Raw genomic sequence first — 19,069 nt, 5'->3', positions numbered from 1 at the left:
TATGTTGCAATAAAACGTCATAAGACGAGAGCACCAAACAACAACAAGACATACAACACGGTAACAACATCGGCATTCGGCACAGGAGCAGAACGATGCTGGCACGTCAGCCCGGCAAAACGACCTAATGGACTCTTTGGCATTCGTGTCGCGTCGCCACAGATCTCGGACATTGCTCACGTCTGGCAACCACTCGGTGGCGCAACATGGAGCCACACGCCTGGCAACACACGTCAGCCTGCCTGCGACACCCAGATTCAACACAAGAACAGTGCGTGCTACACTTGAAAACTGGCCCGTGTGCGTGCTGCGGTCGAGGCGGGACGCCAGGCCCTCGTGACAGTGCATACCCAAGCTCCTCTACCAGCTAAGCGAGCAAGTAGTTCCGGAAGACGGCGAGTTTGAGGCCTGTGGCGCCAGAGCCGGTGCCGACGCCCGGCGGCGGGCAGGCGGTCCCCGGCCGTCGCGATCGGCAGGCAGACGCGCTGTGACGTCCCGCCGCCGCGGTCCGTGGACCCCCGCACACCACGACACAGACGCGGCGCACACCCAACGGCACCCACGGACACAGCGGTGAAGCACACACAACGACCGAACGGAATTACGCAAGAACTGGGCCGGACCCGGTCCGAAACAAAGGTTCATTTTCGGTCGTAAGTCCACAAGGCCACAGCCCTGCTTTTACGCTACATAGCGTAAGCCTTCCATAAGGCTTCCCAAATGAAGCTCGCTGCAAGCTGGGACAAAACCAGCGCCCATTCAACACCAGATCGTAGCAAACTCCTTGAGCCAAAGCGCGCCATTATTGAGTACAGGGGGAACGTGATCAATGCACGGGGTAACGGCCACCATGCGAGTGGACACGAAATTCCCATCTCGACGAGGTCTTCCATCTTCAAACATACAACGAATAACACGAAAATGAATCAAACAAATGCGTGCACACTAATGTACAAAACGAGCGAAAAAGTCGTGACAAGTTATTCGTAAGTAAGAACGTCACTGATGTGCGGTCGAACCTGCGAAGTGGTCGCCCACCCGTACAAAGGAGCAAACGAAATAAAACCGAAATATGCGCTGTCAGCGAAGCTTTGGTGAAACCACTTCGAAAAATCAGCCAGACAGTCATGGCATGGGATCTTCCTCATCTGACCAACTCAACAGTCACTGATGACAGCACATCCCTTGCGTGCAGCCCTTCCGCGGTAAGTGTTTGTATCGCAGCGGGAGCTGTACAGGATTCCTTACAATGTGCGGAAAGCAAATGCCTTTTAAGGTGTACCATGATAAGTACAGTCAAAAGTCAAACCGTTAATACCGAAACTTAATAAAAAAACTGACCACAACACCTGACACTATCAATGACTCCCAGCACTCGCTATCATCGCAGATAAGTGATCGCCCACTCTACACTATCCCCTACTGACCAGCGAATCGGCAAGGAAAATACTGATCAACCGTTTCGGTGCAGCCAGCGGGACTTGGACGCCTTGCCCCGGACCCCGGCTTGGGACGCGGAGCGCTGATGAGAGCTATGACTAGGATGTTGAAGTCACCCAGTGACCGCACACTGTGTCCCACTACCGCTCGATTCTCCACGCAGCCTAGCCGACTGTATGTCAAATGTAGCAAAGTAACCTGAAAAGCACTTCAACACCCGGATATAAAGGTTCCACGAGCTGCGACGGCGCAGCCTCTTGAGGCCAGCCGCTTCGGACCAGCGTTTTGCCCCGTCAACGCTGCCTAGCACTTACGTAATTGTCCATAAATACGCCCCCGCTCGTGCGCATGCAGGAGATCAAAGCGGCACCCCGGGCGGCGCGGCCGCGACGGTCCAGGTACAGTGGGGGCCACCGCGGGCGGCACGACCGGCGCGGCATCGCACCGGCGCCGAGCCGCGGCCGCCCGCGGCGGCGGCGGCGGCGCGGCTAGGTGCTGATGACCGAGTTGTGCCGGGAGAGGCCCGGCTCGACGATGGTCGAGTTGTGGCGCGTCTTGCGCCGACACTCGGCCTCCTCCTCCGGATCGACGCGGCTGACGGCCATCGAGAGCGCGGCCGTCTTGTCGAAGTCGATGGTGGCGTACCCCTGGCCGGGCCGCGCGGTGACGGCAGCCGCCGCCGCCGCCGCCGCCGTCGCCGGCTCGGCGCGCCCGGCCGCCTGCAGGTCGAGCACGGCGTAGTTCACGAGGCGCGCGGCGCCACTCCCGGCCGCAATGTTCACGTAGCACCGCTCGGCGTCCTCGGCACTGGCGACGCCCGCCTCGGGCAGCACGTTCACGTACAGGTGGCGCCGCTCGGCCTCCTCCGCCGACTGGTAGTTGGTGTTGATGTCGCACGGCACCGTGTTCAGGTACGAGTGCGCTGGCTTGGACTTACGCTGCGCCGGCACCGGCGGCTGCTTGGCCGGCTCGGCGTCTGGCGGCGGCGCGGCGGCCTCCTCCGACCACACCTCCTCGTTGACGTACACGGCCTGGTCCGAGCCGTCTGCCGAGAAACACCAAGACGGGTCAGAACGGGGACCGGACGCGTTGCGATCCGTGGCATGGCTTACAGATGACAAGTACACAGCTAAAAAATTACGAGTTGCATCTTCGTTAGCATGACATACGTGGAATACATCAATACAACGCACACTGTTAATAGCACGTGAAAGCACCAAACACGAAAAGCGCCACCCCCATCCCCACAAAAAAATCAGTTATGACCATAAACCGGCCTAAGTGATCGCAGCAAACCCAAGCGAGCGGAAAGCCTGCGGGTTGTGTTTTTGTCATGCTCCTTCATTTCGTCACCGGAATCCAGAAATTGTCACGCACAGTCGAATTCATCTACCCTTTACAGCTAATAATACTACTACTTCCATATCCGTGCTCTGAGCCCTGCGTATTCGTATTGCATGACCTTGTTGGGTGCCTCCCGGCCCCGTCAGCCATCCGTTGGTTTATATGTAATCCAGCCGCGGCACATGAGCGCTCCCAAACTGCGCTAATACAAAGACCTGTTCTTCACAAAGAAAGCTTCGACAGCACAGCATATGATGCGCAAAGACACAGTCGCGCACACTCCTTCCTACACAGGCACGCACATGCCTTCCGAGACAACCGCGCACGCTCCTTCCGACACAGCCGCGCACGTTCCTTCCCACACATTCGCGCACACTCCTTACACAGTCGCGCACATTCCTTCCCACACAGTCGCGCACACTCCTTCCTACACAGTCGCGCACACTCCTTCCCACACAGTCGCGCACACCACCCCCTGTACAGCCGCACACAATTCCTCCTACACCAACACACACACTCCTTCCTACATCGCCGCACACACTCCTTCTTACACCGCCCACACACTCCTTCCTACATCGCCGCACACACTCCTGCCCACACAGTCGCGCAGACCACCCCCTATACAGCCGCACAGCCTCCTCCCTACACCGTCGCACACACTCCTTCCCACACAGTCGCGCACAACATCCCTACACCGCCGCACACACTCCTTCCCACACCGCCGCACACACTCCTTCCTACACCGCCGCACACACTCCTTCCTACACCGCCGCGCGCACGCCTTATGATTCACAGACGATGTCAGCGGTCGACATCCCTTTCATTCCTTTGTCCACACACCGGCGGTGCAAAGTGGCCGGAAGTAAGCCCCTCTGACCTACCGGCGGTCCGCCCCACCCCTGCCAGTGGTCCGCCCTATCCCTGCCGGCGGTCCGCACCACCCCTGTCGGCAGCCTGTCCGCCCCTGCCGGTGGTCCGCACCACCCCCGCCAGTGGTCCGCCTTATCCCTGCCGGCAATCCGCACCACTCCTGCCGGCAGCCCGTCCCAGCCCTGCCGGCGGTCGGCACCATCCCTGTCAGCAGCTCGCCCCACCGCTGCCGGCGGTCCGCACCACCGCTGCCGGCGGTCAGCCCCGTCTCACCTGCCGGTCCGTGCCAGGCCTCCAGGGCGGCCACGTCGCCGTTGGCCGCCGCCGTGACGTCCCCGTGCGCGGGCGTCTGGCGGCCCTCGTCCGCCGGGTTCTGGATGCACGTCTGCCGCCCCAGGGGGTGGTGTCACACTCGCACCCCAGTCCCGGCAGGGCGACAGAAGCGCACGGACATGCCGGCGCGCACATACACACACACAGACAGCTCAGCGATCAGCTGTCTCGCGACACCTTACACCCACGACTCAGTTGTAAGTTCATCGTTTACTTATCAGCACTAACATGCGTATCGGAACAAATGTGCAGTTCATGTTTCAATTTGTAACGTTCAATGTTTCCTTCATAACTGTCGCCAGTTCCACGTAACTTAAATGGCGGGATATCAGCATAGGGGGCACCGTGAACGGCAAGAGCGGACGCAGTAGGTTCGGGAAATACATCGACGATGGCTCAATTCCCACCAAGCGCGCCGTATATCCAAGCCCAGAAGTTGGGAACTTCAACGCTGTACAACACGTCATGGTGCCGCATACCGTTACGAATCCTCCGAACTAGTCCCCTACCGGACTACGGCACAATTATCCATTCATCATTCAGCCGGTGTGTGTAAAATCCTTTCAGCACTTGACCCCCAAGTGGACTATATACTCCCGCGCCTCACTGACCTGCAGCAGCTGGAACAGGGCCTCGGCGCGCTCACACTTGAAGGCGTACACGCCGGCGCCGGTGGGGGCGCGTCGGCCCAGCTCGAAGCTGAACACGCCCTCCGAGTAGCCGTACCGCTTCAGACAGCGGATGGGCCATCGGACGCCCGAGCGGCCTGCGCGCACAGGCCGGGCGGTGGCCGCAAGTCAGCCAGGGTCGCAGGTCAGGCGGCGCAGTGGCCAGGACTCACGGGTCGGACAAAGACCATAGGTCAGAAGCGGCCATGGCTCAGACAGCTCGGGTCAGATGGCGTGCCAGACGCAGGCCTGGGCAACGACCGTGGCTCAGACAGCTCGGGTCAGATGGCGTGCCAGACGCAGGCCTGGGCAACGACCGTGGCTCAGACAGCTCGGGTCAGATGGCGTGCCAGACGCAGGCCTGGGCAACGACCGTGGCTCAGACGTGACCTCAGATCACTAGTCACGAACCTGAAAACGACACGTTCACGTGCGGGCAGCTCACGGAACCGCGTCACGCGCCAGCAGTATGACGTGTCACGTCACGGCCGGCGTTACAAACAGACCGCCAAATGGCTCCGCCCCCACCAGCGGCGGACGGCTGATCGCATATTTAACACCTGGGCATGCATCTCCCCAGCAGGCAGGCATTCTATGGCACACGCCCGAAAGACAGCGGACACCTACCTCTTTGGTGGAGAATAATGTCCCGATCTGTGATCTCCAGTTTGGCCGGTCGCAGCTCCTGACCAAGGTCGTCGATGTTGACCACTTGGAAGATGTTTGGGTGACGGTCATTGATGTCCGCCTTGCTGGACATGCATCCCATGTCCCCCAGCAGTGGTCAAGAGGTGCGTGTCAAGGTCATTGGTAACCATTGCTCAGGACACACATCTTGCACATCCCTGCAAAACATAGGGTCAAGGATTAACGACTTGAGCTATGTTTCTGGGGCGTCATGGACTTGTGAAATATTTCAGATATCTACTTGTTTCATTTTAAAAAAATGACCGGATAATACGCACATGCTATCGACGGAATTTTCTCTCATTTTGTCACTGATATTTGGATGTTGCTCCCTAAATAATTGCACTTTTCATGTGTTGCATAGTTCTGATTTGGCATGCAGATGACACATATGCATGCCTTCCAGCATGTGCATGACTCCCCAGCCCTCCTATCCCAAAAACCTTAATCCCTATAATGGATGAGTTCCACTCTACAGCCAGGGATCAAAATAAATTTGTCATCATGTTCAACAGCATTGAGATTCTTGCCCTGTCTCACCTCATTCCCCCTGCCATGGCCTGGTGGGAGCTCACTATGTTATGCTGCCTTAATATATTCCAATGATTTGATGTGATTAGCCATGCAAAGTTGTCCTCAGCTCCAGAACCATTCTATTAACCAAACTTGTTGCCTTTTTACCATAGTGGCCATGTTCAGCTTATGTCCAACAGACTTGGTAACATTGGATGGGAATGCTAGGATGGGATTGGGTACATCTATGGAAAGGTGTTAACTACCTATCAATCATGACATTTTAATGGCTTCACTCTGCCTGCTCCTCTTACAAACCATCATTAATGATCTGTCCCTCTATCAACCTGAAGCCCATGTCATAAATGTGCTGACAGTCCTCACATTTGATTTCTAGGGAAAACCTTTCACAGCTCACTCTACTACAGAAGAGGTTCCAGTCTCTCTGTGAACCTCACCTTAATTGTCATGGCACATGGTTTATTTCCATGTGGTCTTACTACTATTTGTGTACAAAAAGCCTTATGGTAGATAATGCCAACTTTGGCATCCTTATACCTGCCATGTGAGTCATTGCTTTTGAGTGGGAGTCATATAATACCCAGCCCCTGTTATGCACCTTGCACAGCCCATCCTCCCACATCTGCCCAGGAGCCACTGGTAATGATTTGGAGAAAACACAGCATGCCACCAAAAATAACAAATTTTAGAATGCATACCACTGTAGCCTGTTGACATTGGTAGTAGCATACTCATTTCATGTATGATGTAACTTGATGTATTCATAAATGCAGTGCTGTTCCATGCATCTTGTCAGGTTACTTTCAAACATTTAAGTTAAGTGTAGCAGCACAAGGCATAGAGTTTCATTCTGCTTCACAAGAACTGATTCAAAAAATACATTCACCACATTCCATTCATGTGCACCTGCATCTATTTGACATGATTCACAAAAAGGCCACTCCTGAAATTATGAGACCCAATTTCACAAAAATCAGTTTCAGTGACTCATGTTCAAAGTTTAATGCACACCTTTATATATACTGTATGCAAGTAGATATGCATGCTAGGAGTGGTCATGGGTGTGGGACCATGCTGCAAGTACAGGATATTATTATGTAGCAGTGGTTTTATACTGCTTTTAACCCAGTCCTAGCATAAGAAAGAAATCCCAATACCAGTAAGATTAGTAAGCCAGCAATGCAAAATCTTCTTACTCCATACTGCAGCTTTCCAGATCCAAAATAAAACCTGAGTAATTTAAGTAAATATTGTCATTTTTTACTTAGAAATCACACATGATATGCCTTCAAAGAGGTATATAATGATGGTAATGCATAATGATGGTAATGCTACCACAGACTATCCAATCATAGAGTTCACACCCAAACTTCATACAACTCTTGCATGCCTCAGAAACCTATAAAAAGCTCACTAGTTTACAAAATTGATATGCTGCACCATGTACCTACAGGACATTGGCACCCTGAACCCCTGACTTCAATGAGCCAACTCAGTGCCAGGTCAAATTGCAATGATTCTGCAAATTTATGGTGACCATTTGGCAAACCCTGGGCACCTAGATCTATGGAAACATGTGCTAAAATTGTCCCAGTAATGTTGCAGTTAGGCTAAATATCATGCATGCATGCATGTTTTCACACACCATGCATGTTTTCCATTTTAGGCTACTGAGACTGATCAGCAATAATTATCTTACATTGATGCAAAAAGGGCAGCGATTGAAGCTTCTAGTGCACATGCCTAACTAAAACATGTCATAAGGCAACACAAGACAAAGCAAGGTATCACTAAATGGGTGTGACGCCCGTAAAAGTTGTATGTATTTCAGTGCACATAATGTTTTCGTCCACCGGACCAAGTTTTTGCAAAACAGAATTGTTAACGCACGGTAGCAGCACAAGGAGGCTTATTTTAAATCAAATCCCGAGGGGGAAGCAACACGCACCTACTACATTCACCTGACAGCTGACAAGTGACAATAACCCACTCCCAACAAAGATGACCCTGATCTCACTTGATCTCAGCCTGCGCATTACGAAATCGGCGACGAACCGCAGCCGAAAGCGACAGCAGTCGCAGTAGTAACAAGGAGGTGGCACAAATATTGTAAGGTGGTGTGTGTCTTAAAATGACAACGACCTAAAGCCATTCCAAATACCAAAAACGCATTTTTCGGTTTAACAAGACCTTCATTCTGCAACATATCAAAGCTAGCTCAAATACAGCAGTAAACTGGGACAAGTACTATTTCATGTAAAGCCAGCATCAATGTTACGGTGTAAAATACTATCCCTTTAATATGCCATTGGAAAGAATATCGAGCTTTTGTTTTTTGATGCATTTTGGTTTTTGTTTTGGTAGCAGAATATTTGGAATACATTCATGGCGCAGGTTCAATTGCTAGCTGACATACTTGAGGCCTCTGAAAGCCGTATCAGGCTGCCGGGTAGTATGAGGAGGTGGCACTGTGGACGACGATTGGGAGTGGGGTAATAATTGGAGATGCGGTGCCCTGTATCTTGAGGACCTGTGCCCTGTTAACCGGCAGATGAAGATTCGAAGCGGGGTAGTGAGAGCAGGATAGCTAAGGTTTGAAGCGTATGGCAACAGGGAGAGGGTCTGGGAACGGTTGCTTTTAGATTGTCACGCGTACTTGGTTTTATTGCCCTTTGAAGTGCCAGGTTTCATTACCATTTGCGCACATTTTTCCAGCACGATTTATCATTTTGAGTTATGCAGTTATGTTTTATGAGGTGTGACATCTGTGACACCCATTCCTAGGGATTCTGAGCAATCTGGAGCCTTGAGACCAATCAGGTGGGTACAACAAGTACAACTCAGTGTCATGCCCAAGGGCACTATGATGAAAAGAACCCTCACTGTCTGCATTGTGAGCACAAGCTCACAGCTGCTCATGATGAGCTGCTGACAGTGATTTGCTTGGTATAAACATGTTTTTCTTTTGAATCTTATCTTGCAAATAAATGCAAAAAATGTGAACTGCTCCTGATACTGGAAGCAGGTTAAAAACAAACTATTGGTAGAAGTTACTTTTTATAGAAAATTTTCATCCCATTGAGGGTTTATGACTACCAGGAGAGGCAATAGCACTGACAAGCTTAAGAAATGTTCTTGGTGTTCTCTTGCAGACCTTGGTGACCAGCACATTGTCAACATGCGTGGGGAAGACAACAATAGTGTGTCACAGAATGACAAGTCAGCAGTCATTCATGAAGTGTCTGACTTTGACTGGAGAGTAAAGGTGGGCAGCTAACCATATTTATGTGGTGGTTATCAGCTCTTGACACCTGTTTACCTACCTCCCAACCTGAAAATTAGTTATAATGGTATGATGCTCATATTTTCCCATGTTTAGGAAACCAGAGTTTGGGTGCGTTTTCTAATGGCATCATCGGCTCATCATTCATTTGTGAAATGGTGCTGATACATGCAAATAATTCCAGGTTATACTGGCTTCCAGCTCAGCTGGTATGATGTATGAGCCTCTCACCTCTGTGAATTTCAAGACAGCAGGGGGTGAAGACATTACATTGGAGCTGAATAAGAAACAACTGGATGAGATGATTGAAGCTATGGATGCTGCAATCAAGGCTGCTTCTGAACTGCAGTGATGACATTTAGCATTGTGATCAGCATCTACAATTCATGTGCACAGTGTGATATTGTTAGTAGTACTCTTTGGCTATCTGTGTTTGCTAAGATACAACTAATGTTAGCTTCTGGTTTGACTGCATATAATGCATACTGGTATAGTTATGGTAATTACATACACAAAAAAGTGTGGGAGCATTGGGACCATGTCCATGACTATGCTACAGTTTTACAATATTGCATGTGTCTACTGCTGTGATTAACTGTAGGTGTTTGTGCCAATGAAAGGTTGAAATATCAATTATTGTTGAAATCAGTCTGATCACAGGTGCAGCAGTAAGTGAACATTATCTCAGACACAATGCAGAGAAGGGCGGACAAAATATGGGTCAGTGAGTCTGTTTTAGCATTGAGCAGCAAATATTTCGGACCATAAGGGCCAGTCCTGCCTATATTGAGTGAGAATGTTTGCAGGTGGCCTGGATCTTTGCAGTCATGGCTTATGCTGCTGTGCAGTTCTCAGCAATTAATATTCCACTAGCACTATTCTGTAATGGAATTGTGACAAGGCATTGTGGAGTAGAATACATAGAAATTATAATTCAGCTTGCTCTTTTCACTTAAGCATTTGGATAGCTTATCAAATTTGTTGAGATATTTTCAAGTCACTTGTGTCATGTGTTGAGCAGACATTGCAACATTACTGAAGTTTCATGTCTCCATTTGACTAATGCTGAAGGCTGAAATTTACCAATGGCAAGAAAGGTGAAGGAAATGGAAGAAAACTTGACAACAGGGATCGCTACCCATGACCAACACCTGACTGACCTGAGAGATGGAAATTGTGCGGAAAAAGGGGTCAGTGTGTGTGACCGGCGATGTGCCACTGAGCTCGAATCCTCTGCTCCTGGAAGTTTCCAAGGATTGATGGTAAATCTCGGCAGCCACGGAAGACCATGAACTAGGTGGTGTCTGTGAATGTAACGTCTGCGAACGTTGCGCTTGGTCAGTCCAGTCTGACCCACACCAACGCCGGAAGCCGGGCGCCGAGGCGGGCCTGGTGTCGCTGACCTGGGCCCCGGCCTAGAATATGGTACGCTGGGCCCAAACCGTGTGAGTCTTGACAGTGAACGGCATGCAGGCGTGTAACACCCAGCTCACCCAGCCCAGCTCAGACCAACATCCAGCTAAGACTTTTTTGCGGCATTCCGGTAACCAAAGACGAGGACGGTTTCGATTCGTCCATTTTGCCAGCTAAGATGGCCCGGTCCAGTCAACCGGTCTTCAACCCATGTCTCCCATATCTAACTTTGGACGTGAACTCTACCTATGAGTCAATGTACTTGCATCAGGAACTTGTGTATGATGGGCAAAGAGTTACGGCTAACTAGTTGCAAGGTTAAATGTATGCCTCATGTATCGGTAAGAATGTTGTATTTGCACGGGGTCTTTGTGTCATCACGTGAATACTGCTTCACATGTCACCTCGCTAGTCCCACGCCGCCACTTGCGGCGTGGCCTAGCGTACTGTTACACGTTGGTAGACACACGTCAGATCTACAATCCGAAAGCGAGCATTCATATGTGTATTTTCAAGATACTGGTGGCATTGCAATTTGACATTAAAAAAATGAACAGCACACAAGATTTGAATCCCCACTCCTCGTCAAACATGCCAACGCCCAAGTTTCTCGTAAGTTGATTTCCAAGCTAATGCACGAAATCAAATTGGTCAGCATGAGACGGCGAAACACACAGCTTAGAGGCAACTTGTGGCTGCGCACGTCAAGAGCTTGCAGCTTTTCACGCATACACACAGGCGCCAAAACCAGTGTTACACCGTGCAACACAAACAATAAAACAGTTGCACCCTCACGTCACCCCGCACCCCTACGTGTCGGAGTGTGAGATCACGAGCCACGATATCACGAAGTAGAAGAGGAAGATGGGATAGACTCCCAGAGCCTTGCGGGACGCGGGCTGGCTGTCTCCCAAGAACTTGACGGACGCTGAAACAACGCCGCGCGAAGTTCAGACACGCATTCAAACCGAATGAGTTTACATTCATTATCAATCTTCTACGCCCCGATAGTGCGAGTCTACGAGTCCCTGGTACCATTTGTTACCTTCGCCTTTATCTTTATTTTTGGTTACATTTACCTTTATTGTTATATTGTTATCCTCGCATCTGTTATCGTTACGTACCTTTAGGTCCGTAATGTTTCACATTACGGACACACGTCAACAGTTTCACGACAAAGTGGAAAGACAATGCCTGCAACCAATGATGACAATGCCTCTCGCGCAGGCTGCTTCTATACATCGGCACTAAGTGACCTCTAATATATATATATATATATATATATATATATATATATATATATATATACATATATATACACCTAAAACGAATGCTTAAACGATACTGAATCTCGCCCGAACTGCGCGCATGCCGCTACGACCGACCAGAACGCTTACGATCAGTAAGCGATCAACACGCTCGAAATGTCGGTAGATGCACGACGGCTTGCACGGCGACGACCATGAATGGTGCCGCTTGCAACGTTTTATGCCGCGGACGACGGCAACGCAGCCTGAGCCCGACAGATTCACCATGAAAACAAAATCATAGCAAGGTACTTTTAGTTTTCGAGTGGCATGAATTGCTTTCGTCTGCCATAACGTGCCTGGGATTGCAACAGGTCGTGAGGACTCACCATATGTGGCCCAGCCAAAGCCGACGCACGTGAAGAGCAGGCGGAGCACGAACAGCGCTGTCGTCTGCGGGAACAGCAGCACCAGCCAGCACAGCAGCAGTGCCACGATGGTGGGGAACAGGCAGTAGCCCAGCACGCACACGCTCTGGAAGAAAGAACTGCCGCCCAGGAACAGTCAGGCAACCGGCATTAATACGCTGGGCGCTGTTCAGCAGGTAATAGCAGCCAGACCGAAGAGTTCAAAAGAGAAGGAAGGGGCCAGTCTTTTTTTCCAGACGTGTTCGGAACAATTTTTGACCAGTTTGGAGGGCAGCGATGAAAAGTTTGGGTACCTGAGCTAGCGCATGTTTTCCACAGATGAAATTTGAAATTCCTGAATTCGACGGATCAATAATTGTGATCTCTTTCTCGAGGGTGACATAGGTGACAAATTTCTAAAAAGACAACCCGTGTTCTGACAGAAAATGTCCTATATGCCGGGTTTCAAGACCTTTCCGATTTATACCCACTGAAGTGTATTACTGTCGTTCTGGTTTCCAATGGTCATGTTATCTAAGGTCCAAATAGGCCAAACTAAGCAAATGTGACCAGATTTGATCCTTTCAGGGTCGCACGATTTAAACCTTGATAGAATATATCACATGCTTTGGATAGGAAATGCATCACTTGCGCGATTCTCCCTTTGATTTCAAATTACTGGTTATGTGCAGCCAGCAAAACCAATCCAGGAAACCAAATAACATTGCACCATGGTTTCATAGCGCATAATTTTCCAAGTAATTATGATAACAGTTGGTTGGTGTATCATGCAAAACGAGCATGGTTGGAGACAGTATTGCATTCATCTCAGGTGCGCTTTAGATGCGAAACATCCACGGCAAATATGAAAACAAATGTGAGCCAATTAAAACCTTAACGTGGCTCTAGAAAAACGCAGTGTTTTTTGCCACAAAGCAGAGTCACCACGGTGCAGCCGGGCCACGCGACGTCATGGGTTATAAACCGAACCTAACACGGGTCGTCGGGCTCGCGTGGAGCACGCGGCCCGGGGCAACCGGGAGTCCGGCGCGCACAACGTATGCTTGTGATGAGCAGATCCAAGAAGAAAACAGCCATTCAAGAGGCGATTACTTAACAAACAAAAAGCACTGAGACACCCATAACGTGGCAACCAGCACCGCCTGATCCAAGCAGTGCTTATGACGTGAGGATGACAAGAGGATTAGGCACGTCGCTACAGCATCACAACAACCAGCACCGCCTGATCCAAGCAGTGCTATAACGTGAGGATGACACGAGGTTTAGGCACGTCGCTACAGCATCACCAGGTTCCCCTCGTGGTCCATGGAAGCCTGTTGGCCGGCCAGAGCGGAACTCACATGGATCCGCCCAGCAGCTTGGTGTTGAGCGTGACCACGGCCGAGCCGATCCAGATGATAACGAACACCTCGGCGAACTCTGGGCCGCCGTCGTTGGCGGCCACGCCGGCGGCGGCCGGCTCCGGCGCGCCTTGCAGCATCACGGCCAGCACCGTGCACAGGATCAGCGGGCCCCAGAGGTCCCCTGACGCCGGGGCGAACGGCGGCCGGTTACACGCCGACAAGCCGCAGGGACCCACTCAAACACATGGCAGGCACGAAAACTGCTGACAAGCAGCGGAACCCCATACAACACCCACAGCTCAATAAGATGCAAGCCACAATTTCTTAAAAAGACGACCAGAAAGCGCAATGGCACCCACCTTCACGCAGTGAAAACACGATCTCTGACAAATGCCAGAAAAGCAATCAAACATTGCAGTTTGAAAAGGGGACGAGCTGAATACCCTCAAAACGAGGCATTCTACTATGCAACATAAATATTCAACTTATTTTCAGGTTGATTCTACGGAGTCAGCGCAATTCCTTCGAAGGAAATGCCAGTCGAATAATGTCAAGTGTTTATACGATGGCTTACATTCCTTAGCAGTGCTCCTTCTTCTCCCGAGGGTAATAACGTGCCAAAACTTCGTCCGACCCGCCTTCAAATCACGCATCTGAAATGTCAATGTGACGTGGTTTAAGAGTTGAAAAGCACTCAAACGCACAAAAAAATGCTCCGTAGCCAAAGACAGATCATCAATTAGAAGCATACTGACCGATGGATAAATGGGTTTTAGGACCACCAGTGAATAGTCATATGCAAACATGACACACAAAAAACGTTGCAGGACATTGGCGAAAACCAAGCAAAAAAAAACCAATCATCTAGACAAAACAGTGTTGCGTCGCCCGATATCTAATACGTCAGCACGTTAAAACTGCGCGAGGCACGTTTGGCCAGACCGCAGCGCGCTCGACCGCCGCGCACGCCAGTGGCGGCAGCGGGCTGCGGCGGCTTTCCCGCCACGCACGATCGTCTGTCGGATGGGCTCGTCCAAGTGTTGTACTCCACCGAGCCGTCGGGCCCGGTGACGGGACTGGCCCGGCACGCTTAACTTGGCCGCCGACGTCCGACGGATCCATGCTGGACTCGCTCGTAACATCTGCCGGCCAGAACAGCGACACATCTCGTAAATCACGAGTAGTACGGATCAAAACAGAAAGACATGTTTTTGTCACTGTTGCTGCCCACATGTGAACGCACCGGGCTGGTGCATCGGTTTAGGATCAGTCATATCGCACGCAAATCAGTAGGTAACGAAGTGCGTGCAAATGAACACTCAGTTCCATGTTCACATATTTTGTCCGTCTCAATGTAAAATTGGCAGCTAACCGATTTTCAGCCCCAGCTTCCATGTTCAAATCGGTTGGTAGTAGGTACCGCACTACGCGCAAATGAACACTCGGTTTGATGTCCGTACATATTTGTTCGTCGAAATGTAAACTGCCAGTACTTGTTTTCACCCGCATCTTCGTGTCAATTAGAGCAGCAGAGACCAATTTGGGCGTTTTTCATACTTACAATAAGGAGCTCAGTCGTTAGTTCTAGAAACTACTAACATCCCAGAGCATGTGTGCCCGTCACGAATTAGTGGTCCCGTATGGCTTTTCGCTACTACAGAGAACGATGGATGACGTCTGGAAAAAATTATGAGTCATGCTACATATTTGAGAAACACGAAGAACTGGAGAGCGGTCTATCTTGGACCTGATTAAACTCTGGATGAATATAATTGACTCAACCAGAGGACATTTGAGATTAAAATCAGAATTTGATTCAAAGTTGCTTCTAAAATGACATTTGAATTAAACATTTGTTTGAGAAAATTGCTATATGTGATACTCACTCTGAATCTGAGCCAAGTCAATCATTTTTTAATCTGGGCCTCAGTAAAAGCTATTGGATTCAAAATAATGCTGCCACATCAATGGGTGGCTCACATAATGTCTAGTTTTGGGCAAGGAGCACTTCATTACATCTTTGGTCAGTATGATGATACTACAGCAAGGCTTGAGAGCTTTGATAGGATGTGACAGCACCAGATTCACATTACTCACCAGAAGGTCCACGCTCATCTCTTTTCCAGGATCAACAGCCATAATGCAGATCGTAGGACGATTGTAGCTTGCTTTGTACCCTTCTCTGTAATTGGGCTTGGCAAATGGGCTGTGAAAGAAAAAAAGATTACCAAATAAGAGCTGCTGATAAACTGCGTGCACTTGGTAATGGGTGTCTACAAGGAAGATACAAAACACGAGCAAGAAACAATTTTGATTTATATTTCAACAATGTTTGGCAGCCAATACACTACTCAGGTAGGTGATATCTCAAGTGTTTTGGGAGAAAAAATGGTGAACATTTCATCATCAGGTGCATATTGGTATGCTATTGTGGGCTGCAAACCCCTCATCTAGGACAGCTGATACTCACAAATTGTGAAGGTTTGGCAGGCATGCTTAGATTTATGGATTTAGATTACTATGATCCCAGATAAAAAAAATACCCATCTTGAGGAAGCCTCACAGCTGCTGAGCTTTGCCCCATCAAGACAAGACAGACTCCCAAAAAATATTTATAAACTGGAGAGCTGTGAGGCTGGAGAAAAATAGGACTATGGCTAGAGAACACCCAGATACAAGATGTTCTGAGCCATTCTGGTTTGTGTGGTGTTGCAATGACTTCAAGAAGCCTGACAGAAACCTTTGACACGGGTATGTGAGGCAACAGGGTTGTTAATCACCAGCAATGAGGAAGGCCCAATGTTCTCTGCAAACTCTTTGCCAGCATTTTCACAGATGAAGGGACTAGCCATTTTGTAAGACAAAGTCAAACTAAATACTTCCTGGAGAATGGACTCCTTCATGCCACCTGTGTTCCTCCAGACGAATTCCTGAGGAGCTCCTGTATGACTAGGAGCCAGTGGATGTGGAGTACTCAGACCTCAGAAAAGGTTTTCATTCTGTTTTCTATTACAGACCACATCACATATAAAGAAGCATGAAGAGCAGTCAACCTGGTTGAGGATGACATTAAGGTGTGCTATCATGTTCCAAAGGATGGAGAGAGAAGAATTTAGAGAGAAGAAGAATAATTACATTGAGAATTTCTGAGGCCAACCAGATACTGATGGTGGTGAAGTGATCACTTGCCAACATTGATGATTTTACACTGTCAATGCTCTACATGACAATGGGATGTTAATTGCTTAGCATGATGACATCACCTGGGGTATATAATACAAGCTGCATGAAGAAGGGCTGGAGATGGTTCATCAATAACCTATGCATCTTGCCTGCAAAGTGAGGTGCTGGTCATATGTCAAAAGGCCTCGACTCCCCCAACCACCCTGGCTGTACCACTATCATTGCAGAAGAGACATGGTTGCAGTGCTCCAAATGTTTCAGAGGGGTGATATGCCCCTGCGGTGGATAAATCCCAGACAAGAAACACCTCTTAAGTGACAAGAGGATGCCAAAGGAAGCTGTAAAACCTCAAGCTTAGACTCTTGTCCATCAGTACCTGTTCAGCACCAATGTTGTAAATGACTGGAACACTTTCCCATCTGCACTGGTATTATCGACATCAGCTGAATGAACAGCTTAAGCCTTCACTTGATTTACACTGGGCTGCATGCATGAGATCCTATATTGGTGACTTCTCTTAAATGAGATTGTTTCTTAAATGAGATTGTTTGAGTACCTGGACCTGAATGGGAGCTTAGAGACCACGATCAACACACCAGCAGTATTTTAAGTTCCCATCACATCACAGGAGGTTTTGCCTGCCCAATATGGCAACCTAAGGCAAGAAGAAACATCATCAGTCCCTTACATTCAAAACTGGCACTATCAAAAGTACCTCAACCACCACCACCATCACTTGGTCATAACCAATGTTTGTCAATCAATTGATGGTTACATGGTTGTAATGAAATATTATAATCAAAGGTCAAAGGCATGAACCAACCCTGGAACACCACTGTGTTAAACTCAGACCAGGCTAAATTGCTATAGATTTTCCAAAAAACATTGGCTGAAGAAGTGTAGGAAGTATTTTGCTTGAGACAAGTTACGCAACACCACAATTCCTTGAAACACTGGCACACATCATTGCCACACAAACATTGGTGCATAGAACTTGGTGGCAACCATGCTTGATGATGATGATGATATTGGCACTTAGGGGTGCACTGACAGCTTTGGCCACCATGCACCCATAAGTCGAAACGAAGTCAGCTATTTGCAGGGACATTTGTAGAGCAGAAAATCCTACTGCCAACAGCATATTGTTAGTTTTTGTCAGTCTGAATGACAGACATGTGGAATAATGAGCCACACTGCATGGCTTTACATGGCATATCCCACTTATGCTAGGCATTATATGTCCGACTGGCACGTAGGTACTTAACACGCGGGTACACAAACCGTTCATGCCGACATGTTTATGCCAAAGCTTACCCACGTACCTACAACATTTCTCACCTTTGCGCCAACCGACCCTGTTCACCACGGCGATGCAGACCGCCTCGCCGTCACGGCAATACAACACCCTTGTCGTGTGCCACCGTTTGCCGACCAAAAATCCACTCCAAAGGCCGCCGAAAACCACCCCAGACAAACTACGATACAGCTTGGTAATTGGTTTCAGTGTATTGAAAGCTTATCGCAAATCCGAAAGGAACACTTTTGTGCGCAATGTTATGCCTCAATCATTAGGTCTGTCCAACATGGGCTAGAAAAGACTCATTGGTGGGAGGACTCTACCGTTTTCTGCTGCAGAATTTGGGCAGTCGTCTGAGCGAGCATTTCATTGGTCAGTACTGTATATCACGCCAAACGTTGGCGGCTTTTTTGTTATTACGAACAAATGGTCTACCGTGTAATATTTTTGTCTTTTCTTGAGTACCTTACATTTGTACCCGAGGGAGGGACTGAAAGGCCGACCAAGGCTGCTGACAGCCCCATGTTCCGAACCTGTGGTACTGTTGACGTGAAACCTTCACTATTCGATACCGCTTGGTCGGTAACCTATTCTTCGCAGAACATGATGACCTTGATCAAGCGAACGACCCCATGCTCTGAGCATGTGGCACCGTCCGGCAAGGAACCTTCACCACTCGACGCGACGTAGTAGATATACTGTCCTGTTCAGAACACGGCGACTTTGGGTCAGGCCAAAGGTCACCGAGAACGACCCGGACCACCAAAATTGGCCGCAGACAACATCCGTGCTCCGAGCCTATGTCACCGATTACGGTGAAATATTCACCAATGGATGCGCCATAGTCGATATTCATTCCTTCTCGGAACACGGTTCTGGGAAGAATCGAGTTAGGTCAAAGGTCACCAAAACCGGCCAAGAGCACCAAAATTGGCTGCAGACAGCCGCATGCACAGAGCATATGGCCCCGGTTGGCATAAAACCCTCACCAATCGATTC

The 19,069-nt window shown here is 49.3% G+C and overlaps 2 protein-coding genes and 1 long non-coding RNA gene across 5 annotated transcripts; 1 reads left to right on the top strand and 2 right to left on the bottom strand.

The window, feature by feature from the left end:
• Window positions 1-1,928: 1,928 nt before the first annotated feature.
• Window positions 1,929-7,905, bottom strand: LOC119092303 (fibroblast growth factor receptor substrate 2). Its single transcript, XM_037215271.1, has 6 exons — window positions 7,825-7,905; window positions 5,283-5,500; window positions 4,599-4,753; window positions 3,928-4,039; window positions 2,157-2,485; window positions 1,929-2,087 (listed from the first exon to the last, which is right to left on the bottom strand). Exons 2-6 carry the CDS (start codon window positions 5,422-5,424, stop codon window positions 1,929-1,931), a joined length of 897 nt encoding a protein of 298 aa, XP_037071166.1. The 5' UTR covers window positions 5,425-5,500; window positions 7,825-7,905.
• Window positions 7,906-8,314: 409 nt separating this feature from the next.
• LOC119091875 (uncharacterized) lies at window positions 8,315-10,402 on the top strand. Of its 3 annotated transcripts, none has more exons than XR_005093452.1 (3): window positions 8,315-8,368; window positions 9,029-9,141; window positions 9,344-10,401. It is a non-coding gene; the product is annotated as an uncharacterized LOC119091875 (long non-coding RNA). The 3 variants fall into 3 exon arrangements; XR_005093451.1 differs by having other exon boundaries at window positions 8,317-8,468; XR_005093453.1 differs by lacking the exon at window positions 8,315-8,368 and adding an exon at window positions 8,664-8,696 and having other exon boundaries at window positions 9,344-10,402.
• Window positions 10,403-11,049: 647 nt separating this feature from the next.
• LOC119092302 (protein YIPF6-like) lies at window positions 11,050-14,732 on the bottom strand. Its single transcript, XM_037215270.1, has 5 exons — window positions 14,601-14,732; window positions 14,165-14,243; window positions 13,588-13,771; window positions 12,209-12,366; window positions 11,050-11,500 (listed from the first exon to the last, which is right to left on the bottom strand). The coding sequence occupies exons 1-5, from the start codon at window positions 14,730-14,732 to the stop codon at window positions 11,382-11,384; spliced, it is 672 nt and encodes a 223-aa protein (XP_037071165.1). The 3' UTR covers window positions 11,050-11,381.
• Window positions 14,733-19,069: the final 4,337 nt, after the last annotated feature.

The sequence above is a fragment of the Pollicipes pollicipes genome, unplaced genomic scaffold, assembly GCF_011947565.3.
Source record: "Pollicipes pollicipes isolate AB1234 unplaced genomic scaffold, Ppol_2.1 Scaffold_3447;HRSCAF=4054_pilon_pilon_pilon, whole genome shotgun sequence".
NCBI classification, from domain to species: Eukaryota; Metazoa; Arthropoda; class Thecostraca; order Pollicipedomorpha; family Pollicipedidae; genus Pollicipes; species Pollicipes pollicipes.
This window is presented reverse-complemented; position numbering and strand designations above follow the sequence as displayed.